General features: G+C 34.6%; 1 protein-coding gene across 12 annotated transcripts in view; it reads left to right on the top strand.

Moving 5' to 3' along the window:
• Window positions 1-27398, top strand: part of PHF14 (PHD finger protein 14) — a 232999-nt gene that overhangs the window by 19232 nt on the left and 186369 nt on the right. For all 12 annotated transcript variants that reach the window (XR_013356837.1, XR_013356839.1, XR_013356838.1 and 9 more), the window contains exons 5-7: window positions 15270-15429; window positions 20715-20826; window positions 23786-23923. Coding sequence is in view for 7 of the 12 variants with exons in the window: in XM_077856746.1 (XP_077712872.1) it covers window positions 15270-15429; window positions 20715-20826; window positions 23786-23923 (410 nt within the window). In the remaining 5 variants the exon portion in view is untranslated. The remainder of the gene's footprint in view (window positions 1-15269; window positions 15430-20714; window positions 20827-23785; window positions 23924-27398) is intronic.

The raw sequence follows: 27398 nt of genomic DNA, 5'->3' as shown, positions 1-27398 counted from the left end.
GAGAGTAATAAAGTGGTTCTAGCACTTCAGAGGAGATGAAAAACACATGGCCAAAGGGATAGGAGGAGAACTGAAGAGTAATGACCCAGAGGCTAAGTAAGGAAAATGTTTTCAGAGACAGTGAGTAACTGTCAAATTCTATTTCTAGAATCAGATGAAGACCTATATCATGTGGCCAGTTATTCTAATGCAGTGATAGACTCCCAAGTACCCTGCCAGGCAAGCCATCCCAAAGCTTGTAGAAGAAAAGGTTCATGGACAAAATGCTTATATTACATGATTTGTTAAATAAGTGGGAAATACTTGGAAAGAAGCAAGGGGAAAAATACAAGATTAGTTAACATCCTTATGATAGAGTACAAGTTGGTGGAAGGATCACCTGAATCCTGAGGTACACAGAGTTTGTATTTTATGTCCTACCCCTCTCTGCCTTTTTTGCCTTTCCTGCTGGACAGTACCCTGTCCAAATACACTCTGTCTTGGACAGATCCAGGGACAAGTATGCCTGGTTACAGCTTTAGTTATTCAGTTAACCTACAGAATAGCTATGGGTTTTGTGTTTCTTAGGCTGTGGACACATGGAGCCAGAATAGGTATCATTGATGGGGGGCCATAATGAAGCCCCATGAATACTGTGTTCTTCACATCTCATGTACATTTAGTATATCCTGATTCTTCTGTATCTTCAGTATATGTAGTAACTAGGTGCCTCAAGAATGTTAAATGTTTCTTGGTCTTTCTGCCCTTTTCTTTTTTGTCCTTGTTTTATACACACGTGCTTTACTTACTTTTTATCTGTATGTGTGACTTTCATTGATCTCATTTTGTTTTTCTGAGGCAGAAATGAATATTCTCAAGCAGAACAAAACTGTTATAATTGAAAGTTTACCACTGAATTAATAACATGAACATCATTGGTTATCTTCAAGAGACTTCCAAGTGGGAATAGCAGAAGGAAAATGAAGATAGTGACTAAATGCAATTCCTACAAAGAGTTTTTATATAAAGAGAAGAAACAAGATGGGACCTTAGCTAAAGGGATGTGGAGTTAGGTGGGTTTATTTCTTCTTAGTTTAGATGCTGTGTTAATTAACCTTTACTGTGTAACAAACTACCCACAATTTGTCAGTGTAATGGCAAACATATTTTACTTCACACAATTTCTAATGGTCAAGGATCTCTGGGAGTGGAGAGTTGGGTGATTCTGGTTGAGGATCTCTCATGAAGTTGCAGTCAAAGCTGTTGGCCTGAACTGTAGTCATTTCAAGGCTTGACTGGGGCTGGAGGATCTGCTTCCAACCTTGCTTACGTGATTATTGGTAGGCTTCCCTTCTTTGGTGGCTCTTGTCTGGAGACCTCAGTTCCTTATCATGTTGGTCCTGAGTGCTCTCGTGATAGGACAGCTGGCTTCAAAATGAGTGATCAGAGTGAGAAAGGGTTAGAAGCAATTCTATGAAAGAGCTAGGGTCTTTTGTAACCCTATTTTGGAAATAGATGCTATAATTTCTGGATTTTGTTCACACAAACCAACCCTACTTAAATGTAGGAAGGCACGTTCGGAGACTGTTAATATGAGGGCACTAATCATTGGGGGCCATCTTAGAGGCTGCCTATCACAGATGCAGAGATTATATAGTATGTTAGTGCACTAGTGGAAAGGGAAGTGACCAGTGGAAAGGGAAAGTTGACAATTGATAAAACGTGAGAACAGGAAGCAGTGGCTGGAGCAAGGGCTTTAAGTACAAGGCTAGAGGGGATGGGATCCAGCACCAAATGAAGAGATTAAATAAATATGAGTAGCCATAGTAATTGGAGAGGAAAGGATATATGGATACAGATGTAGGTAGGTTGTTAGATGTGGTGGTCAGAGCATGGGTAACTTATTTTTTGAGTGCTTCTTGTTTTCTCAGTGAAATGAGAAGCAAAGTCATTAGCAGAGAGTGGAGGTCGGGGAGATGTTAGAGATTTGGGAAGAGAGGTTGGTATAAAAGTTATTTGGGAGAATAAAAACTAGGGAAATATTGGCATATTACTTACTGTATATGTCTGTAAATATATATATATTTTATTGATAGTATAAAGGACCACTGGTGATTAGTGGTAATGCATATAAACAGACCAGTCAGCATGGCTGTATGTCTGTCTCTGTTCTTTTTTTTCCTTCAGGCATGGTTCAGCTTCTTTGGAGTAGGTGCAGAATAGATGAACATCAAAAGCAGCTGCTGTGCTGCTGATAATGTGTGTTGATCACAGATGTGATCACAAATGTGTTACCAGTGCTTATGTCCATAAATGTCATTGCTGATGTGTGATGCAGGCAAGACCAGTACTGTTAATGTTGTTGACTTCTCATCATGCTAAGAGCACTATCCCTGCTTCATAGGTCATTGGTTTGACCATGGATGTTTTTTTTTTTAAGGCAAGCACAGTGGTTTTAAGAAAATGAATTGGTTTCTAGCATTTAAAAACTGGGAGATTTTATTTTATACATTTTGGATTTCAAACTTCTCTTAAAGTGCTGGCAGCAATAGTTTTTTCTCTGAGGACAACAATCTGCTGGAGTTGAATAGAGTGCCCCCTGCTGGTAAGGCCTACAGTTTCTTTTTTACCACAATCCTCTTCCAAATCGCCCGTTTTTGTCAGTTGTCTTTTCCCGGGAGGTATTTGAATGTATAGTTCCCATCTGTTTTGAGGGTGCTGTCTCTTGGTTCTGGTACTCAGACTACCAAGGCCTTGTAGTCTCACAGCTGTAGTAGTAAAGCAATTATTTTTCTAAATGCCTGCCTTTAAGACTCAGCCCTGAGTCCACTGGGGACCAGTACCATGTACAATTCATAATGTCTTATTGTCTTTGATTCAGACTTTTGCACCTTGGATTCTTAGTACTATTCTTTCCCAAGAGATTCTTTGTTTAAACAAATGTAGATTTCTGGAAGGGCATCCCACTAGTACCCTTGACATGCCTGGAGCTATTAAAATTAAAGATTCCTCATGGGACCTGTGCTGCACCCTGAGATGAACAGCCTAAGTAATGGCAAATCTACTTTTTTTTTTTAGAAACAGCCAGAAAGTCTTTCTGCATCAAGGTAGACAAATAAGGTGATCAAGCTGAGTGGTAATTCCATTAGGTCAAAAGCAAGTTGTATCTGTAAAGTCATGTAGCATATTTTCTTGCATAATTCTTTTAACTGGCTCTGATGGCAGTTCAAGTTCCAAATGTTTTTGAGCATTTGCTAATGATTGCTCATTTTTCTTCTAAAACTGACTCATTAGAATCGGAGACCTATTTTTGTTATAGAAGAAAAGGGAAGACAGGAAAGGAAAATTAATATTCCTGAGTTTGAAGCTTTTTGAGTTTTTTGAGAGGTAGCTAATATGTGAAATAAATAAATAAGGAAATTGGTAAGTGGGGAAACTGAATAGTTTTCTACATCTTTAGGTGAATCTTTATATATTGGGGTATAATTGCTTTGTTAGTAGTATTGTAAATTCTGTGAACTTTATATAAATTTAAAGTTAAGGTGTAAAATTATAAATAAAAAGTAAAACAAATCTTGAGAGTTTTTTTTAAAATTATGTTATAACTTTTCCCCTGTAGTTTAATTTCCCATTTCCTTTTTTTTTATTTATTTACTTATTAGAGCTCAAGCGGGGGGTTAGGGGCAGAGGCAGAGGAAGAAGGAGAAGCAAACTCCCTGCTCAGCGGGGAGCCAGATGTGGGACTTGAACCCAGGACCCTGAGATCATTGTTTAGCTGACTAAGCCACCCAGGGACCCCTCCCATTTCCTTTGTTAATCTTGGAGTTTCTGTTGTGTAATTGTGATTATATAATTCTCTTTTCTTGGTTTCTTAATAGAGTTTGAACTAGTAGATTGAAAAATTCCTAGTTTTGGTGATTTTTAGTTACCTGTTTTGGTTTAGGGGAAAAGTGCTATTTTTTAAAAAAAATTCTATTTATTTATTTGCGAGAACAAGCTGGCACATGTGCACAAGTGGGGGGTGGGGGGGCAAAGGGAGAAGGGAAAGCTGACTGCTCTATCCCAGACTCAGAGATTATTACCTGAACTAAAGGCAGATACTTAACTGACTGAGCCACCCAGAGGCCCAAAGGGAAGAAGTGTTATTAAATGTTAATGTATTTTTTGTAAATACATTACTAAAATATATTTTTCTTTTTTAACTTAATTTCCTGTAGGTTATTTTTGTCTGCCTAGTCTAAAAGATTCCTTTACCAGGTATCATTGAGTAGTATGTTTGAGAAGGTGTTGTTTTGATATGGATATACTCCTGACTCTCCATTTAAGTTTTTTGGGGTAATACTTGAGTAGTATCAGCAAGAAATTACATTGATTGATAGATCTGTGAAGAATTTTTCATCTTCCATTAGCTTTCTATCAATTGAGTCTACCAATATGAAAATAAAAACAAAAATAAAAAACTCTGCTTAATATTCTTTGGTTAAATGATTGATTTTCTCTTCTAAGGAAGAGTAATGATTATAATTCTTAGTATAATAGTGTGTAGTCTAGTCAACATACATATTTTCTGATCACTTTCGGGTCATCACACTGTTGTCAGCCCATGTTAATTAGAGCCTGGGTTGAAAAAAAATAATACCATGTGGCTCAGTCCAGATAATTTAGTTTTTTTTTTTTTTTTTCAAGATTTTATTTATTTATTCATGAGAGAAGAGAGAGAGGCAGAGACATAGGCAGAGAGAGAAGCAGGCTCCAAGCAGGGAGCCTGATGTGGGACTCGATCTTGGGTCTCCAGGACCATGCCCTGGGCCGAAGGCAGGCGCTAAACTGCCTGGGATCCCCAATTTAGGTTTTTTTTTTTTTTTTTTTTTTTTAATTTTTGTCTCTTCCTAGGTGTACTATTACTAGTAATAGTAATGGACTATTATTATGTTCTTAGTCCTTTTTAATTTTTTCTCTAAAAAAATGGGGTCAAGCAGCTTCTTAGAAGTGTCAGTTCTGGGGATCCCTGGGCGGCTCAGCAGTTTAGTGCCTGCCTTTAGCCCAGGGCGTGATCCTGGAGTCCTGGGATTCAGTTCCACATCGGGCTCCCTGCATGGAGCCTGCTTCTCCCTCTGCCTGTGTTTCTGCTTCTCTCTCTCTCTCTGTATCTCTCATGAATAAATAAATAAAATCTTAAAAAAAAAAAAAGTGTCAGTTCTTCACTATCTTACTAGGAGCTTTCAGGATTGCTTAAGTATTTTAGTTTTTAAGGTTTTTCTCCCTATAAAACTGAACTCTTGCTGCATCTAAAGTTCTAGATAGATAAATAAGCTTTAAAGAATGTTCCACAGCTCACAGTATTTACTTATTTTTAAAATATTTATCCATCTATTTTTAGAGAGAGAGGTTATTAGCAGGAGAGGTAGAGGGAGAGAGAGAGAGAGAATCCCAAGCTGACTCTGGGCTGAGCGTGGAGCCTGATGCAAGGCTCCATCTCACGACCCTGAGATCACGATCTGAGTCAAACCAAGAGTTGGGAGACTCAACTGACTGTGCCACCCAGGCGCCCCCATAACTCATAGTATTTAAACTAAAATGTTGCTCTTACGTATTTCAGTTGTTTTTTTTAAAAGTATTGCTACTCAAAGCATAGATCCACTGCTTTAAGCAGTAGCATCTGTGTGACGTGGGAGCTTGTTAGAAATGCAGACTCACAGACCAAGTCTCTTCTGAATCAGAATCTATATTTTGACAAGATCCCAAGATGTTTCATACATACATTAAAGCATTAGCTCCATTGATAATATAAAGAAGTAGCTCTGTAATGCCTACCAGGGTAGCTAAACTTGAAGATTTTCAAGATTATTGCTGGGCACATTTAACCCCAGTTTATTCAGAAGGATAGAAGAACAAAATTATAGCTTGCCACCAGGGCAGCCTCATGCCTTCCTTTTTTGTGAGGTTTTTATAGTACCCTACAGCAAGCAGTTCATAGTCATTTGGGAGCCATCTTTTTTGGACTGTGTCATTCCCTCACCTTCCCCATTTATTGTTACTCCTAGTTCAGATGTAATCTGCCAATAGGGTCGTTTTTACCATAAGCAATATTTGCAAGTAACACAAGTTGATACTCTATCAGGTTCCAATAGTAACAAAGGTAGAAACTTAACCAAATGTCAGAGTCTAATGAAATTAGTGGAATCACTGGGGATCCTACTAATTCTCTATACTGAGCACTAAGAGAGACATGGGGCTCTAATGCATGAGTCCCTCTTGGACTTGCCTTCTTTTGACCATAGCAATAGCTATTAGGTACCTAAACCATTGAAAATATTGAAAGTTCTTTTTTGTATCCCTCCACCCTGGGACTTGCCTGTTACTATCTTTGAATCATAGGTTCCCATCTGTCTCTGTAGCGTTGTAGCTGTTTTTACCACTAGAGAGGATTAAAGAGAGATTGGTGAGCACAACTTTCTCTGTGGTGTTGATGCAAACATTAACTATTACTTAAATGAATTTCTTTTGTTGCCTTGATTCTATAAATATTTAAATGTAAAATTTAGTGCTAGGAAACTGGAGGATGTACCAGAAATAGTCTCCGCTGTTTTTATAGAATAGGGTAAAGGAGACATGTAAAACAAGAGCAAAGAATGAAATTTTATAAGTCAGTTATGTATTCTGTGCTATGGGTGTATTGAATGCATCATACCTTATTGGTAAATCTGGGTGATTTGTGAGTCAATTGCATGTTCTCTTTTTGTAACTGAACTAAAGGGGTTCATTTTTGGAGTGCATCAAATTGAACATGACTCAAGGAAGGGTTGAAAATGGGATGGGGGCAGGGAACTTGTATAGGTACTCTGTGCATGTATAATAGGGTTAGCATGCTACTGAATACATCATATCTGCCAAAAAATAGCAGAAAGCTCTACCCATAGGAGTTTTTACTATTATAATGAGTTAAGGATAGCTTTAGGATAACTCGGGGCTTTCCATTCCTCAGCTCCAACCCATCTTAAATTTGCTCTCCTAAGGAGCTGTCAGGTGAGACACACCTATCTGGTAAAACACCTAGTTGAGTGTCTCCTTGGCTGGAACTGTTGGTTCTGCAAAACAAAATACACTGCTTCCCTGCTTTTGTCCCTTCTTCCTTTCTGCTGGTAGTGTTCAGCCCTCTTATTTGAGTAACTTCCTGTTGCATTCTGGCTGACATTTTGATATGTAAACAATAGGTAACTAATCCTTGCACTAAAATATGTATTTTTGAATACATTGTATTTAGCTTATTGCCTTCTAGTGCTATGAAATTTTAAGGTATTTATGATTTTTACCACATTTTATACTATTGGGTTATACTAGAGACACTGATTCAGTATGTCTGCAGTGGGGCTCTAGTATCTGCAGTTTTAAAAAGTACCTTGGGATTCTCATGCAGGAGGTAGGGAAGATCATCCTTTGAGAGACACTGGCTTGGAAGGAAGTAAAATTTGAGAGAGAAAAGGAATGGGTAGGTAGATGTCATGCTGGAGCTTAAGATAGCTGCAGATATAGGTCATGGCAAGGGGCCAGGGCAATGTAGAATAAAGTATACTTTCTGGTATAAAGCAGGTGAGACTCACAATAAGATTTTTAAAAGTTTAGACTTTTTATTTCTTTATAAAAATGGTTGGGAACAAGCATAGGCGAGTAGAGAAACAAACTCTGAAGACAAAAAAATAATGGTGTCCAAGCCTATAACAGGTTGAGACTTGAGGCAGGTGGGAGCTGGGGTATTAACTTCTAAATGGATGTGCCTCTTCTTGCTCCAACTCTCCTACTATCTTCAGGGCTGATTTTTCTAAAATGCATATCTGTTCATATTATTCCTTTGTTTAAAATCATTTTGCCCATTTATAATGAAGTTCACTCTTAGAGCAGGACTCTTACCGATTTAATAACCTGCCAATTTGAATGACTTGCTTTTCCAGTAATAGGGGGCCTTCATGTATGCTCTTCCCTCTACCCAGGTTCCTTATGTTCTACAATTGTAACCTAAATGTATAGATATTAAATTAGTCTTTACCAATGTCTTATGTTAGGAGATTTGAAAAGTCATTTTCTATTAAAATATTTCCTATTAACTCTAAGTGGCATGTAAATACTTACAGAAATTGCAGATAGATTGAGTACATGTCCTTCGTCTGAATTCTGCTTCTTTTTGTATAGGAAATTACTGTTAACAATTTGGTCTGTATCCACACTTATCCCTCTCTGGTAATCTCTAACCCCATACTGGTACTGTTCATTTAACTTGATTATATTACATAAATACATTTTCATTGTAGAACATATCAGTATAAATGAGCTAAAGAAAACATCTTCCATAATCATACCACCTAGAGATAAACATACTTTAAACTTTGGTGTGTTTTCTTCCAGACATGTCTTGCTTTCTCATGTGTATGTAGATACGTAGACATATTTAGGAAAACTTTAATGGTTGGTAATATGCAAACTATTTTTTTTTTAAAGATTGTATTTGTTCATTTGAGAGAGAGGGAGCAGAGTCAGTGAGTGTGAGTGGGTGAGGGGCAGAGGGAGAAGGATAGGAGAGAGAATCTCAAGCAGACTCTAAGCTGAGCATGGAGTCCGATGCTAGGCTTGATCCCACAACCCCGAGATCATGACCTGAGGGGAAACTAAGAGTTGGTTGCTTAACTGACTAAGCCACCCAGGCCTCCCAATGCAAACTCTTCTTGTGACCTCCATATCTCTGTTATCACTGTGGCACTGCTGTGCCCCCCATCCGGGATCCATTCATGTACTAACATTGCTTTTTGTGTCGTGGTGTCCTTTAACGTAAAACAAATTTTCTGTCTTTTTTAATATTCCATGACTCTGTGTTGAAGAATCTAAGCCAGTTTTTAGAATAACATGTAGATTTGTCTTTTTTTTTTCTCATGATTAGATTCAGTTTAAACTTTTTTTTGACCAAAGTACTATGTTGATGATGTTTACTTCCCATTACACCACATCAAAAGAAGTATGATGCTAGCTTTTTAAATTTTTAGTGATAGTTAAGGTGGTATCAACTAGAAGTCTCCATTTTAAAGCCATTTGTTTTTTTCTTTTTGTAATTAACCAGTAATCTGTTGGTTAATAACTTTGAGACTTTATTAATATCTTGTTCCTTAAAAGCCTTTTGCATAGTGGTATTAGGGTTCTTGTCAAAATCAGTTATTATATATGTAGCTGCAAGATGGGGATTTTTAATTCTGTCATTCCTCTACATTTATTAGGCAGTATTTGATTTGTAGAGAATTTTTTTTTCCTTTTCAGTGTTATTGTGCTCTCCTGTGTTATCATCTATTACCTGATTGTTCTTTCTGATACTTAAATTATCCATATTTGACCATATTTGTCCATATTTGACCAGCCGTTTCATACAGGCTCCTGTGTACACACATGAAACACACATCACATATACATATGCTCATGTTCTCTTTTTCTCTAAAGAAATAGGATAAATACCGTGGGACTTTTCCCTCCTGCTACTTGCTTTATTTCACTCATATGTTAATCTGTTAATATTAAAATTCTTTTCATGTGAGTATAAATGAAATATATTAGTTTTGTTTTTGTTTTTTTTTTACTGGTACATAATTAACTATATAGAATGGCTCATCCATGATGTCTTTATTTTTCTTTTTGTTTTTAGTTTTTCCCTTATAGATAGTACTAACATATATGTGTCATATATATTCATGTAATAACTTCTGTGGGATAGATTCCTAGATGTGAAATTGCTGATTCAAAAGATAAGTGCGTTTTAACTTTTAAAAAGACAGAATTGCCAGAATGATCTTAAAAAAGACTGTACTTGTTCATATTCTTAACAGCAATGTACAAACTAGTTGATAACACTGCATATTAGTAAATTTTCTTTTAATCATTTGGAGACTATTGCTTTATTAAAATATGCATTCACATTCTTATGAGTGAGGTTTGGTACCTTGTGGCCATTACCATTTTATTTTTTGTTACTTGCTGTCCATTTCTTTTGTCATTTCTTAATAGGTCTGCTTGTTTTTTTCTCATTGATTTGCTGGAAATCTTTTCAGTGTTAATTCTTTCACTGCTATGTGTGTTACAGTTTTTCATCCTTGCAAATATTTTTTCCACCCTTTCATGTACTTTGTAACTTTGTGGTATTTTTCATTGTTTATAGAATGTTCATTTTTTTAATACAGTTATAGCTATAGATCTTCCTGTATTACTTTTTAAGTTCCAAAATGAATTTATATATAAAATTAATCCAGAAAGAGGGAAATTTTCTAAAGCATAATAGGAAGCTAATGGTGATGGATTTTTTTGTTTGGTTGATTGATTTATTTTTAAAGATTTATTTATTTATTTATTCATGAGAGACACAGAGACACAGAGGGAGAAGCAGGATCCCCTGCTTCTGATGGGAGCCTGATGTGGGACTCGATCCCAGGACCCCAGGATCCCGACCTGAGCCGAAAACAGATGCTCAACCACTGAGCCACTCAGGAGTCCCTTTTGTTCGTTTTAAATTCAAATACCTAAGTGACAGACTTCCGTATTATAATTCAGACATAGAACTTTTTCTTAAATATCTCATGGTTAAATGTGAACTTTTTGAATGTCTCATTTTTGAAAAAACTATCCATCCTAATGTAATTAACAGATATTAAATAAAATGTGGGAAATAAAGAACAGAGAAAAGAAAAAAAGTTTTTCTTTTCTAATCCTAATATCCAGACAACCATAGTTATTGTTTTGGTGTTGTTCCTTTAACTTTTCTTCTTTGTTCTAATTCTTCTCTTTCTCCTCCTCCTCCTCCTCCTTTTTTTCTCTTAAGATTTTATGTATTTATTTGATAGGGAGAGGGAGAAGCAGACTCCTTGCTGAGCGGGAGTCCGATGCAGCGCTGGATCCCAATGCAGAGCTGGATCCCAGAACCATGAAATAACCTGAGCCAAAGTCAGATGCTTAACTGACTGAGCCACCTAGGTGTCCCTTCTTTTTTTAAAATATACTCATTCTTAAGCATAATAAAGAGAAGTTTTTAAGTTGAGATTTTGCTAAAAGTATTTGAAATATTGTTTTTTAAATAGGTAGCTGTCTAATTACTTTTCAGAGTACTCACTTCATTTAAATGTAGATAAATATCTTTTCTTTTTGAAATCAAAGGGTTCCAACTTGTCACTTAGTATAAACACCTTTGTGACAAGATCTTATAACTGACATAATAGTAGGGTACCCCTGACTGTGATGTCAGTTATCCTGATATACTGCTTGTACTGTGTCTGAAGAAAAAAGTCACACGTGTCATTGTACGTGATAGAACATTAGGTAATGTGCCAGCAGTTACTTTTTACTTTAGCTACTGTGCATTAAATGAGATAAGGTCTACTGAGAAATGCTTTCCCCCCCTCTTCATTTTCAGTCTTCTATTAACTAGCCCTAGACCATTTTTATTTCTTAGTATATGCAAAAATATGTCCTCATGAATGTTTTTTGAGTGATAAAGTATGTTCAAGTTATAACCATTTGAACTTTATAAGTCAGCCGACACTGGTTATTTTACGCTTTAGGACATATTTGTTACTGATACCGTATGTCTTTTCTCGTAAACAACAGTATTATATTACAATCTTTTTTTTTCTTTTTCTTTTTTTTTTTTTTTAGTAAAAACTAGAGGTCTTAGTCCTAGGATGTTAACAGAAAAAAAAAAATGTCTTAAGTTTTTAAATTGCAACTTTTGGGTTCTTATTTTTTTCTTTCTATACTGAGATAATTTAGGAGAGATATTATTAAATACATATTGTAGATCATTTTAACTCAATCTCAGAGATGTGGTTTGTCCAAGGTTACATAATTCTAGATGGAAGACTCCAAGTCTTCTCCCTCGGACAAGTTGAATGGGGAGAATTTCCACTGATTTGGATTATCTATACCCTTGTATAATTCAAAACAACTGTAAATACATTTTATATAGCTTTTTCTTAAATATGATTTGTGTAGGTTGTATGTGTTACTCAGAGGTTGATCCTAATCAAATCAAATCTATCTAGCCATAGAAACATGTTTTTTATGTTTACATATATGAAAACACTGTATGAAACAGGTTTTATATGTCTATAAATTTAAGATGGGTACCCAAATGAAAAAAATCTTTCCATAATCTTACTGATGATGCACTTTTGCATCAGAATTAGTTAGATGAAGGAAATTAACATTGTTTTATGACAGTTTATATTCTGTTTTGCACGAAAGAAAGAAAAAACTCTTAAAATGTATTTAGTCATTAATTAAAAGGTATTAGAGTGGTTGTAACATGTTAGAACTTTGGTCTAGAGGTCAGTAAACCCAGTAGGTAATGTAGAGAAATACTGGAAAAGTGGCAAGTGAAGAACTCTGTAAAGGTAATAATACCCTGAATCATCTTTCAGGGCATTGAAGCTGAAGAAGAAATACTTATGCACCTGCTGGTTGCTCTTTGAACTTACATGATACTGATCTTCTAGGTTATAAATTGCTCAAAAATCATTCTTCAGGTTGTTTGTAAGTTTCTCTCTGTGCAGATTTTTGCCATGTGTATAGAGTGTTCTTTAAAAGATAGAATTGAAATTTTGCTTTATTCTTAAAAACTGTTATGATTTACCTTGATTTTGGCAAATGAAGTGAATAAAATAGCTCTGTGGGGGCTTCATTATTTTGGTAATTGCCTGCTTTGTGTGAAAGCAGAAGAAAGAATTTACTTCAAAGGAACATTATTTTGTAAAGAAAATAGATTTTTTTCCTTGTAGAAAAGCAGATTAATTTTTATTGTTTTGTTTTGTGATTTTTCTTTGAATACAGTATTTTGCTTACTGAGCCCTTATTGAAAATTCTTCTTTTATTGGTGATAATAATAACTGCTTCCTTTTCATTTTAGGATTTGTTATTTATAATGTATATCTAAACAGAAGTGAAGATGATGATTATCAACCACAATTTAATGATAGTAAAGAAGTTAATAAGTTTGATTTCTTTGCTCATCTTACTATAGTCTAGCTCCTTTGAAATCTTTTCTTTGGCATTCTCTTGTAAGATTTTCAGATCACATTAAGGTTCACTGTTATAAAGCCTTTGAATAGTGTAGAGATGACAATTATGGTATCTTCTTGAGACAGCTTATGTAAGTCATAGTTGCAAACCAACTTTTTAGTTTTCTGCCTCCCAGGCTATTTGAATTGTAATGAATGGTAGTACTGTGTGACTAAAATACATGACTATTGACCTATTAATGATATCTAGTAAATTAATGTTGGTACTTTAAAATTATTTGCTAGTTGTGTATGGTTCTTTTTCCTTCTGGGTGAATTAACTCAGTATTTATATAGTTATTTATTTTATTTTGAATGTCTTTGGTGTTTCTGAGAAGACTCTCTCCAGTTTAGGCTCCAGTTGGTCTGTTTAATTTAAAACCAGTTCAAATAATCACCTCTTACACTGGATGCATATAAATTTACATATGTGGTAAAGCCTTTTGAGAGATGATTTTGCTTATATATGCTTCCTATAGTCTTTTTTGCTTGTTCGTTTAATGTGTTCAGTTTATTGGAGGTCACTTTGGATGACCCTTAGAATTTGGCACTTAGACTACTCTCTTAGAATAAACCTGGTTAGAAGATTCTGGGGTGGTTGATATTTAGCTATCTATAGAAGCAACCTATCTTGGAGAGGTGATAAATGTGTCTTAGATATCAGAGAAATGCCCAAGCTAAAGTTTATGAGGGCATACGTCAGGCCTAGAATTAAGTTGTAGTTTATTACTATTTCTGCATTAATTTTTTTTCTCTTTGGGATATTTTTATCATGAGGGTAGTGTCTTCCTTTCTAGAAGAAGAGAAATTAAATAATATGAAATGGGTCAAGTGTCATCTAGGAAAAAGAAAACTATTTAGGAGTCATGACTATTATAGTCATTATTGTAAGTCATCAGGAGTTGGGCATGGTTTTTAATAGTCTGGGTGAAATTATTTCTTAACTTTTTAGTTGTTCTTTATTCGATTCTATATTTATCAAGTACTGTGTTGGTGCCAGTGCATTTTTCTTGGTGTTTTATACATGATTTTCTTCATCCATGATAATGAATGTGACATCACTTTCTAGTGAGTTTTGTTTGTCAGGTACTCAGAGCCTCATTGGCACAGAGTTCATTGACAAAATTGAGTTTCAGGAATTCTAATGAGAACTTGATCTTCCCAAAATGTTGACAGTGATATTTTGCTTGAATTTTCTGTTGGTGTGCATGTTTGATATCTGATGTCCTCTTTTTAAACTAAAAATCAAGGAAAATCTTTTTGATTTTATGAAAAGTTTAGACAGATCTGGAAGCCTAAATAGTAACTTTAAATATAATTTGTAATTGCAAACATGTATATTTACATTGATAAGGAAACATTTTGCTTTTAATAATTGAAAGATAGTTGAAGCATAACATGACCTACTCTAAAACGTAAAGACCTATGCTAACTAATTTTAAACAAGATTTGTTTGCTTTGAGGATCTTTAAAATTTTTTACCACATTTTCTGCGTAAAAAATTTAACTTCTCTCAGAATACTGAGTTAAACAGAAAAAATAATCTCTTTTATTAATTTCAGTTGTAGATAAATTTTTACAGAAGATAGAATTACAAATGTTTAAAAAGATCAAATACCTTCTAGAGCTAGATGTTGGCTCAGTTGTGAATAGATCTGTTTGTCTAACTCTAATCTGAACTATTCTGATTGTCCTATAGCCTTAATTGATGTCTGTGTGGGTTTCTGTGTGTATTTTTCTCTTATTAATACTTTCTGTTTATGGTTATATGAGTTTGTGTTTTATCTGCTATCTCCAAAGTTAGAGACCTTTTTGGATGTATGTTTGTTTTACATGAGCATGGTCTTAAATTTAAGTGTCCATTACAAAAGCAGCTCAATAAATACTAATCTGTAGTTTCTAGATGCAGTCTGATTTATTTTTAATGAAAATTCCTATTTTTTTGTAATTTTTTTAAAGAATTATACATTTTTCTACTCCTGTAATGCTTTTCCAGTAGCTACAAAACTATTTTAAAAGGTCATTTGTTCCATTGTGCATACCATGGTACATGAAAAAGTATTTTTATAAAATGATTTCATTTACATGTTTTGACTTTAATATTATTCTTATAAACCATTTGTTTTTCAGATTTGTTTCTACTTTTTTTGGTAATTTTATAATTATGAGTTTAAAAAAATAAATTTATTTATCATACTTTTTTTTTTTTTTTAGGTTGCTATGGAGTTGATGGAGAGAGTGACTCTATTATGAGTTCAGCTTCTGAAAACTCCACTGAACCTTGGTTTTGTGATGCCTGTAAATGTGGTGTTTCCCCTAGCTGTGAACTGTGTCCTAATCAGGATGGAATTTTCAAGGAGACAGATGCTGGAAGGTTGATGTCATCATAATTCTGATGGGTTAATATGCCTGCTTTATAATGTATCTGCTTCTGACCTAATTTTTTCAGATACACACTTTTGTTTGGTTGTTTCTTTTTTTTTTTTGGCATAGAGTGAATGGACAGTAGGCTACATATGAGGGGAAGAAGAAGAAAAGACTGTTTATTGATTATCTGCATTTGCCTTTATAGCCATAGTTCCATTTAAACCCAATAATGACTTATGATGAGACAGGTGCTAAAGTTTTCCGTTTTATAAGTATAGTACCTGAGGTTCCGATCATTAAGAAATTTTAATTTAATCAAGGCACAAGATGGTGATTAGTCAAATTTGAACCCAGATTTGTCTGACTTCAAAAGTACATCGGGAGACAGAACCCATATGTAGTTTTAAAAGGAGAACTTTAATTTACAGAATTAATAAGCTATGATAAGAGTAACTGTGATATAAAAGAATAAAAGAATTCTAAGGGATACCTTAAGGCTGAGGAAGAGTATCCAGGGAATAAGAAACTTGGAAGACCCCTCCCCCAGGCTGGCATTCAGACTTACCGGAGAGGGTGTAATTAATTGCAGCCTACTGGATGGCAGAGTTGCTTGCTATTTTGCCTGGGCCAGAACTTGTCTTTAGTTCTTGGCAAGTGGATGTCTAGGCACAAGGTGCAGAGGGAACTGGGGCACCAGTGTGTCATCTGGAATGTGTGGTGTCTGTGTTAAGAAGGCCACAGGAAAGGGATACTCCAGGCTAGGTTGCAAGGTCACAGAGTCAGTAGTTCATGTATTTGGCTGGAGCAGAGCACTGGCAGATGCCCTTCTTCATCCTTGTTAAGATGTACTTACCTCCTACAGTGCCCTCTACCACTTCTACTAAGACAGCTAAATATCATGCTCATGATAAAGGAGAAATGCTGAAGGGGTTTTGTCCATTATTGCATAGCAGATATTTAAGGTGGGTTTGGAGCTGAGAGGCAGTAAATTGATAACTGGCACAAAGACCTATGTTTTTTTCTCCCTCCATTCACACTCATCTTTATTATTACATTTGAGCAATTGTCATCATAATTGTGTTGATATTTTTCATGTTTTTGCCCAAAAGACTACCATCTGGGGATGGGTGATTAAGATTTAAGAGTAGTTCCTGACCTCTTTTATTTTATGGATCACTACCTACCCACCTTCCCCACCCTCTATTTAAGAGGAGTATTAAAATATATTAAGTTTTATTTTATGATATAACAATATTTCAGTATTTTTTAAAAAACATTTAATATTAGGACAGGAACAATGTAATAACCTATACAAATTTTCAGCATTATTTTCCATATTTTAACATTGAAAAGGATAGGATACATTTTATCCCAAAATAAAAGATAATACTTATTATCTTATTAATACTTATTACTTTAGTAAAGATGCTTAGTATCTTATTAATACTTATTACTTTAGTAAAGTCAAAAAGTCAAAAATACTTCCCTCAATTAGTGGAGAGGCCCTTGAGAAATGTTGCCATACAAGCATGTTGGGATAGCATAGAATCTGTCATGGAATATTGGAGAACCCTCTGTGTTGATACCTATGAAAAAGTGGCTGAAATCTTAACTCTTCTTCCTCATTGCATGTCCAAAAAGATGAAATAAAATACAAGACATTAAAATTATTTGATATATTGACAGGAGTCTTTAGTCTGTATCATAGACATGGGCATTATTTCTTGTTTGGACTGCCCTGGGGCCAGATTTAGGGAATTTAGTACAGCTTTAAAAGTGTGTGCTTTCAAGTTGGACTCTCTATATTTTGAGTTCTGGTATTTTTTTATTTTTTATTTTTTTTACTGTGATTATAGGCATGTGATTTAACCTCTTAAAACTTTCTTAAAACTCATTTATCTTGAGAGGATTAAATGAGGTGACTCTTTTTTTTTTTTTTTTTAAATTTTTATTTATTTATGATAGTCACACAGAGAGAAAGAGAGAGAGGCAGAGACATAGGCAGAGGGAGAAGCAGGCTCCATGCACCGGGAGCCCGACTTGGGATTCGATCCCGGGTCTCCAGGATCGCGCCCTGGGCCAAAGGCAGGCACCAAACCGCTGCGCCACCCAGGGATCCCAATGAGGTGACTCTTATAAAACAATACAGTTTCTGGAGCATAATAAGTGGTTAATAAATGTCTCCATATTTCTGCTGCTACTTCTACTGCTGCTACTAGTGCTCTCTTATTGGTATTATACAACATTTCCTTAAGATAATTGTAGAGTACCACGTGCATAAATTCCTTCTGGTAACTACTTACTCCTTAGAGTTGAAATTTTTGGTGATAAATTGTGGTGAATAAGTAAGACAACTTTGGAAAACACAAGAGAACTTGTTTTACCTCTTGTTCATAATTTGAAAGTTTATTGAAAAACCATAAGGTACCTCTTCATGCTATTATAATCCACAAAATAAATTGTAAAGTTTTTTTCTGAATGGAGAAAAGAGGGGCCTTTTTAATTAGATTCACTGAGAAATATTTTTACTGACACCTATACAGTATACTGTGGATCTTACCTATACAGATAGTTCCCTTGATGGTACAGCCTGGCAAAAATTCCTTTATAGTATTTGAACGTTTTATTTGCATTGATGCACACACTCCTCTATAGGCTATGGTAGAAATTAAAGGTCTTGATGAAGTTTGAAGGATATAGTTGAAGCTTGATATACTTTGATTCAAGGCAAAAAAAAAAAGCCAAGAAGATTTGACAAGCCATTTACTATTCTAGCTTTAAATGGTAAATAGGAGGGCAGGGGAGAGAACAATGTATGGAAAGAACGAAAAAGGTTTTGAAAGTGACATATCACATGGGCTAATTAGACTTTTTACAATCTGTTTCTAATGGGAGCTGGAAGTTCTTCATAGAAAATGATGTGATTTAATGTGAGAAAACCATCAGTACTTTCTGTCATTACATTTTTATTTCATTCCTTAGGAAGAGTGTTTTACCTTGTCTTAAGTGGTCTTGTATAAACCCAATTATGGGAAATGTTAGATAGACTTTAATCCTTAAAGATTGCATGCCCAACATTATGCTCCAAGTACTTCATATTACATAATTATAACTTCCAAACTGCCTTTGTGGTGCTCTGTTCTTGGTAGTCACTTAATAATTGATTACTGAATGAAAAAATGAAGAATGAAAATAACATAATGGAAGTGGATTTATTTTACCTATTAAAAGGCACTATAAATACAACACATTTGAAAAATAAATTTGCTTAAGATATTTCCTGTTTTGAGTCCTTGATTAGTATCCACTTAGTTTGCTGTATTAAAATATGTGAGTTTAAAAGGATATATTAATAGTTTCTCTGCTAGAATGACAACTTTGGCTCTTCATTTTTTGGTGGTTTTATGTGGTGCCTGTTTTCTGTTCCTTTCACCAATCAACATCTACCCTTATAGTTCCAAGCAAAATGGACGTCAAAGTAGCAAAGAAAATTATTCCTTTTTGATTTCTCCATTCGTCTTAATTACAGAGTTCTAGAGTGTATGCAATTAAACAAATGCACAAAAAATTATTTGCAACAGGTATTAAAAAGGACCAAAATTGTCTCAGCTGTTTGATATGCATTTTAATAAAGACCCAAATTGGCATCCTCACATCAGTGGTTGGGGGAAATGATACACTTGTGTGCCAATCACACTGAAATGGCAGTTCAAATCTGTAGTACTTGCATGACTTGTACTAAAACATTTTCAGAAGGTCAGTATGAGGCAAGCAGCCAGCTGTTGAGTTTATCAAAGATAAACTCCTACAGAGTACAGTGGCATTTAATACACCAGTGGAGCATGAAAAAACTGTGCAAATTAAATTGAGAAAGCAGCTGCTTGTTGAAGATGTGTATCTTTTTATTGAACTCCATGGGCTGTGTTTGGAGGAGGTTAGATTAAAACATTCTACCAAGAAAATCTCAAAATCTTGGATTTTCTTCTCAATAAAAAAGATAATTTTTAAAGATTTGTCACTGTTTTCCCCAGTGCCTCTATAAAATGATTCTTAGTCTTATTCTTTTAAAATTTATGGTGTGTCACAAAACACAACCATGTAGCAATCATAGCCTCTTAGGCTGTAAAGCGGAATTTGTTGTTAATATAGTCACAAGGTTAAGAAAGATTTGCTGTCTCATTTTTACCTTATAGTAGTGATATAGATCTGTTTAAATTTCAAAATCCAGTGATCCCATATATTTTGTGGTTGTAAGTAAACAGAAGAGGTTCCTAATGCATTTCAAAAGTTTCAGTGCAGCTTTTAAAAAATAGAATCAACTCCCTTTTTAGTGTACTGAAACTTTGAGCATTCTTTGTTTAGTGTTACACATCATTCAGACTTAAAAAAAATACATGTGGGGCATATAAGTTGTAGTACAAGGGTTATATGGTGAACAGATAATGTGAAAAGGACTTCCTTATATTATTATAACTGTTCTGGATAGTCTTTTTGTTTTGTTTTGTTTTGTTGTAAATTTATTTTTTATTGGTATTCAATTTGCCAACATATAGAATAACACCCAATGCTCATCCCATCAAGTGCCCCCCTCAGTGCCCATCACCCAGTTGCCCCCACCCCTAGTTCGTTTCCCAGAGTTAGGGGTCTCTCATGTTCTGTCTCCCTTTCTGATATTTCCCACTCATTTTTTCTCCTTTCCTCTTTATTCCCTGTCACTATTTTTTATATTCCCCAAATGAAAGAGACCATATAATGTTTTGGACAGTCTTCTAGAATCAGTTTTAACCTGGGAAGAAAGAAAGGATGAACACCAAAAATTGTTTTAAAGTGTTCTGAAGGACTATCCAACAGCTTTTAGAAAAAAAGTAGCAAGAAAGAACAGTTTTACCTAATTACTACAGAATTACTTCACAGTCCTTAAATTAGATCCTTACTTCTCAGATGCTTAAAACAATGAATATGAATATCTTTCCCCACATAAGAAAATAATCTTTGGTTTCATTTGAATAGTGGTTTTGTGCAAATATTTAAGAATAACAGGTAAGTGCAAAGTACAATGAATTTAAGTGAAAGGCAATTATAGTTGTAAAGTCTTAGCTTTGGCTAAGCTGCTAGAAAAGTAATGCTTGTTGCAGTTGTCCTTATTCCATATTCTTTAGTTGTGTGAGATTCTGAGATCTGACCATAGAATTCTTTCAGTAGTTATTTGAGATGACACATTTTATGTTTATTTTCCTCTTGGGCATTTTATGAAAGGGTTTGATAGCAAAATCATATTTTCTCTTGTTGTAGGTGGGTTCACATTGTTTGTGCCCTGTATGTTCCTGGAGTAGCCTTTGGAGATATTGACAAATTACGACCAGTAACACTAACAGAAATGAACTATTCCAAATATGGTGCCAAGGTGAGATGAAGTTTTCTTGATTGTCTAAAAGAAAAATTTTACTTGTTTATATGGCTTTTTATTCATTTTTGAGTACAGAAATGCTTATTAGTAATTGTACTACTTATAGAGCAATTAGGACTAAATCATTTATTATTGATAGTAATTTTCCCAGAAAGCCAACCTGTGGGGTAAAATGATAATTGATACTGTTGCTATTTCTGTGGCATTCAGCATACTAGGTCAAATCAAATACAAACTTAATTTCTGACTTTACTTTTGAAGTGGAATTTGCCAAAATAATGAAAAGAGTATAAGAGGCACCTGTTATTTTACTTAAACTTCAAGGACTGTTATTTTTTTGTTAATGACTACATAACCTGTCTAGCAACTGATTCTCAGCCTCAGTAGTTTATAAATTGGTTTTTAGGGATGCCTGGATGGCTCCGCGGTTGAGCGTCTTGCCTTCAGCTCAAGGCATGATCCTTGAGTCCCAGGATCAAGTCCTGCATTGGGCTCCCTTCATGGAGCCTGCTTCTCCCTCTGCCTATGTCTCTGCCTCTTTCTCTGTGTCTCTCATGAATAAATAAAATATTATTTAAAAATTGGTTTTTATTGCTTGAGCTTTGGGATTATAAGTGATAAAAATACAGTTATTAATTTAAACTTATTATATAGTTACTACAGACATCCCTGTCATGTTAGAATGACGTAGACAACTGATACGTTCTCTTCCGTTGCTATCTTTTGGGAAATAGGGAAGGAAGACTCTTGAATAGCGTTAGTAACACCTTAGGTGCGGTGGGGAACTTAAAGATTCTTGAAAAATCCTGATATTGAAAATTCAAGAGTTTGACAGTTTCTGCTGTTACATCCAGAATATCCTCCTTAGGTTCTAACTACCACCTCCATTGCTCTCCCTCCAGCGTCACTCCAAAACTCTTGTGCTTTAGTTTGGGTAATTCCTGTTGAATTTTCTTATTATCAGATTATCTCTCTGATGCCTTTAATCTATAGTTTAAAAAAAATTAATATGTCCATATTTCTAGTTTCTGGCAGGATTAATAAAAATTACCTAGTCCACCATTGTTGGAAGTGAAAGGGACTACTTTTTGATAACTGCTTCATAATTTACCAACACAGAGCCTAGAAGGGACTAGCTTAAGTAATTTTCAGTAGGCACACGTTTTTATCATAAATCTACAAGCAATGGAACCAGATACTACTTCATATAACTGAAACCAGCAGTGACCTCTGAACTGAAAAAGAGAATCATTAAATACATAATTGTCAGCTGATTTTTCATTATAACTTGCTTTTGTTTTGAAGTATGATTAGGAAGTGGAGTAAAAAAAATTGTGTATTCTCTGGCTCATCTGCAAAATTAAACAGTGATGTGAATTATGACTGGGACAGCTCTTCTAGACCTATGTATCCATTTCCTAATCCTGGTTACTTTCTCCCCTGTATTCTCAGTTACTTAGTTTCCTAGCATTTTAAGTGTTTCAAGCAATTGAGAAGATTCTCTTTTTTTTTGTTAGATTGTTCTATAGTCCTTATAAGACTTTATTGTCAGGAAATTTTTCCTTGTATTCATTCTGAAATCCCTTGTTCAGCTATATCATATTACACTGAATTAGTTTGGGAACTATCCTGAACAATTTGGTTCTGTTTGCACTATTGTCATTCTTGAAATAATATAATTTCTCCATTTCTCTCTTTCCTTTCCTCTCTCCTTCTGTTTCATTCTTTCACTCTTTTTTTTGTTTTCATGTTTAGATTACTATTTGCTCATATTTTATACCATACACCCTCTACTGTTATTGGGGAAAAAAAAACCAAACAAACCTTAACCAAGCAGTAGAGTATCAGGATTTGGGTGTCTTTTCACATCTGTATTGAGTTCTTGCTGTTTTCATTCTTTGCTGATAGGTCAGTTTGTTGCTGTCTACCTAGCAGGTAGTCACTGACTGTTACAGTGTGAGAGTGACATTTTTAGTGTCTATTGAAACTTTTTAATTTTCTTTTTGTGTTTTCCTTTTTTATAATTTACTTAGAATATATTTACTTTAAACAGTTCTTTAATTGTCTGTTGACAATCTATCACAATTTAGCAGGTTTTTCTTTTTTTCTTTTTCTTTTAGCAGGTTTTTCTTTTATGAAGATTACTCTTCTTAGAGTTGTTTATATTTTAAAACTAAATTTTTTTTTCTTTCTGTGGTTTGGATAGTGAAAAGGATAAATAAATTTGGGGGGATTGGAAGTAATTTCAGTAGTTTAAATTTCTAGTTATATAGTTTTTTTCTTTGTGTTCAGAAAGGATATAAATAGTTGACTGTAACATGTCCCAGAGCAAATTGTTTACTTAAGATTACTTTTAATTCACTTGAAAGATACTTTAAAAATGCATGATTTCTTTGGCTGCAATTTCTTGGTGAAAGAAATTGGTGAATTTTCTCTGATTTACTGGTAAATTTTCTCTGACTTATTTTCTTTCATTATCCAAGCAGTATTCTATTCAGATCAGTGTAGCCTAGTGTTAAGAGCATGGACTTTAAAGTAAGATTACCCTGGTTTGAATACTGATGTGGCAGTTATTTTTTATGTTATTTTGAGCAGATTTCTTAAACTGTCTTCACCTCAGTTTTCCTGTGTATAAAATGGATATAATACCTCTTCTGCTTATTATTGTGGAATAGTGTAGCAAATGGTGGCATATATTAGTATATGTAAAATGTTTAGAATAGTGCCTAGCACATAGTAAACCTTCAAATTATTATTACTGTCATTATTGTATCAATGGAATTTTGGTTCATTAGAACCATAGAATTTTTCATATAAACTTCTTGCCTATAATTATTAATGTTTCTATTAATATGCTGTTGATTCACTATTTGTATTTTATGGATGCATTGTATGAGAATGAAGTCTTGTTCTGGAGATATTTTTATTCTGAGAGTTTTCCTATATTCCATTATAGGAGTGTAGCTTCTGTGAAGACCCTCGTTTTGCTAGAACTGGAGTTTGCATTAGCTGTGATGCAGGGATGTGCAGAGCCTATTTCCATGTGACCTGTGCCCAGAAGGAAGGTTTGCTTTCAGAGGCAGCAGCAGAAGAGGTAGGTTTATTTAAACCCATCATTGGTGAATATGTTCATAAGGCATTTCATGACTCTGTTATGTCCTACACAACAGGTGTGCATCATAAAAGAAATTAAGCTTATTTTAAGTCTTTGCCTAGATCACTGGACTAAAATTTCAAAAGTAAAAAAAATATGAGTTTTTTCATTTTTAAAGCTAAACGTTTGGAAAATATGTTAAAATTTTATTGGGAGATCTGACAGATAAAATGAAACATAATCCAGGTTGTTTTAAAACATTAAAATGTCAGCGTCTTGGATAACCTCACTCTATTTCTATAAATAAAATCATTACTCTGTCTTCAGTATCTGTATTTCTGTCTCTTTACAATTTGTTTTTAAAGATTTTATTTATTTATTTATTTATTTATTAGAGAGACAGAGTGAGAGGAGAGAGTATGGGCAGGGGGTAGAGAGGGAGGCAGGCTCACCTGACCTGGGGCTCAATCCCAGGACCCTGAGATTATGACCTCAGCTGAGTGCAGATACTTAACCAATTGAGCCAGGCACCCAGGTGCCTCTTTACAATTTTTTTTTAATTTTATAATTTTCCTTCCAGGTTTATTGGCTTTTTAGGTTAAGCAGTAAGTTGTTTTCCAAGTGTGTTTTGGGAGCTCCTTAATGTTCTTTCAAGGGATCTATGAGGTTAAAACTATCTTTGTAACAATATGAAAATGGTATATACATTTTTTTTTTTTTACTCTTAATTCTCTCATGAGCAATAGTGGATATTTTCAGAGATTATGTAACATAGCAATATAACATACTGAATGGAAATAGTTTTGAGAATTTAGCTCTCTTTTATGTGAGCTATCTAAACATTAAAGAGATGTGCAAAGATACAAAACAGTACCATTCTTCTCACTGAGTTTGTGTGTGTAAATTATAGTATTTTTAATAAATAAAAATGTTATTTATCTTAACATAATGAAATTATTTTTAAATGAATAAATATATTAAAATTTTATTATTTTAATTTCCAAAAGGGGACTGTCTAGAAATATAACTCACATAAGCTTTTCAAATCTCCAATAATTTTAAGACTTCAAGGAGTCCTGAGACTAAGTTTTGTTGATTCTTTAAGTTCTTTATGTAGACAGGTATTTGGATGTTTTGCTTGATAATTCTTACTGTCTATTCATGGTGGATCTGTGGTATATCTAAGTCTCTTGCATTCCTTCTTTTACTGGCTAAATTTTCAGTGTCTTATAAAAATATTTATTATATTGGGTCTTTGTCCTAGCTCATTTAATTCATAGACAGGAATCAAGTGAAAAAGATAATCTGATGAAAATTTGTTGTGTAGATTTTGAGGGATATAGTTTTTGAATAAATGAGTTCTACAGCAGTTATATGTTGGTATGGGGTTTTGTACTGGTCTCTGATTCTGATGAATTGTACTTTGATTAATGATGAAGGGTACTGGGTAAACATTGAACATTTTCACAGCTCTTAGGCAGACTTAAAGTATAATTAATTATATAATAGGGCTGTGTGGATTATTAGTTATGACTACAACTCAGAATGGTGGGCAGAAGTGCAGAGGGGCAATACAACTAAGATTTAGAAGACCAGATAAATCCCAAGAATAACTAAGTCAGAATCTGAAGGTTAAGTGTATTACTGTACTTGTAGAAAACTGAGCTTTGCCATCAGGAAGCCTCCTTTGCAGCCATTTCTTTTATAACTTACTGAGAGCTTTACCTTTTATACTATAGCAGCTTGGGTTCATTTGTATAGCCCCATTCACAATTTTTTGGAAGTAGACAGTAGATAAGGAAAGTTGGAGTGCTTGGGTGGCACAGTCAGTTAAGGGTCTGACTCTTGGTTTCAGCTCAGGCTGTAATCTTGGGACCATGAGATCAAGTGGCTACTGGCTCCACTCAGCCCAGGGCATGCTAAAGTCTCTCTCTCCTTCCTCTGCCCCCTTCCCTGCATGCTTATGCACATGCATACATGCACTCTAAATTAAATAAATCTTTAAAAAAGTAAAAAGAGGGGCATGTGAATGGCTCAATTGGTTAAATATCTGCTGTCAGCTCAGGTCATGATCTCAGATCAAGTCTCACATTGGGCTCCTTGCTCAGCGGAGAGTCTGCTTCTCCCTCTGCCCCTTCCCCTACTGGTGTGCATGCTTGCTCTCTCTCTCTCTCTCTTTCTCTTAAATAAATAAATAAATAACTTTAAAAAAAAGAAAGAAAGGAAAATGGGTGATAGAGCCATATACAAGACAGTGAAATTTAGTATGGGCTACAGTGATTTGGAGAGAGTATCTAAAGGTATTCAAATTCAAATGAAACAAAACACAGTATTAACTAAATAAATAGTTCACATCTGTGATCTACACGTCTATATCTCTGAGCTAAGCTGGGGAAATTTACAGAGGAAATTGAAATAAATCAGGGTATGGAAACTGGACCTGAGGCATTTTCCTTGTCTTGCTGCCTCCCTTAATTGATTAGGTAGGAATTCTGGATGCTAGAATAATAAAATATGACTTTTCTCCACATTTGCTGCCTTGTTAAGTATCCTTTTTTTTTTTTTTTTGCGGGGGCGGAGAAATGATTTACAACATATTTGCATGTTTCTGGTATTTTGCTACAAATACTTAACAGAATTAGAAAACTAAAAAGACTTCTGAACAATATTTTAAAACTCAGGACTTTTTATGAATCTATATCAATGAGGTTTGCTTTTGGTAGTAATCATGCTGTTAACAAGTTCTTGGCTACTTCTTAGGGTTGTACTTCTATAGACTAAGATTCATGTAATGTAATAGCATATTTAATTAAAAAACAAATTTTTAATTAAATTAAAACAGATCTATTGTTTGTGGGGATATCTTCTGTTTTACTTATATATGACATTCTAGGAAGTCCCCCCCCTTTTAAAAAGACTTGTTAAGTGAGATTTCTTCTTAATGGCTGTTTTATTTTATTATTTTTTTAAAAGTTTTATTTATTTATTCATGAGAGACATAGAGAGAGAGAGGCAGAGACACAGGCAGAGGGAGAAGCAGGCTCTTCCCAGGAAACCGGATTTGGGATTCGATCCTGCATCCTGAGATCACGCCCTGAGCCGAAGGCAGACGCTCAACAACTGAGCCACCCAGGTGTCCCTTAATGGCCGACTTATATAGGCAGTTTCATCCAGTGACATCATAAACGTTCCATATTCTAATGACTTCTGACATAGTACTTTTATCTCATTGGTGAGGATCCATTTGAAGTTTCTTCTTTCTGATCCACTGCGGATATTTCAGATTATTTATAATATTCAAATCATGGTATAACACATTTATTATTAAAGCTGAGCAATAGCACAGGTTCAGTTTTGATGAATGAAATTTATGTGATTATGTTTCACACCAATTAGTTAGCCTTAAAGTTATTTGTATTTTATGTAAAACATGGTCGTTTCTTCTGTGATAAAGTATGAGTCGTTATACTCTGTT

Source organism: Canis aureus, chromosome 18, assembly GCF_053574225.1.
Source record: "Canis aureus isolate CA01 chromosome 18, VMU_Caureus_v.1.0, whole genome shotgun sequence".
Lineage (NCBI taxonomy): Eukaryota > Metazoa > Chordata > Mammalia > Carnivora > Canidae > Canis > Canis aureus.
Note: the sequence above shows the minus strand (reverse complement) of the source record. Positions and strands in the feature narration are given on the sequence as shown.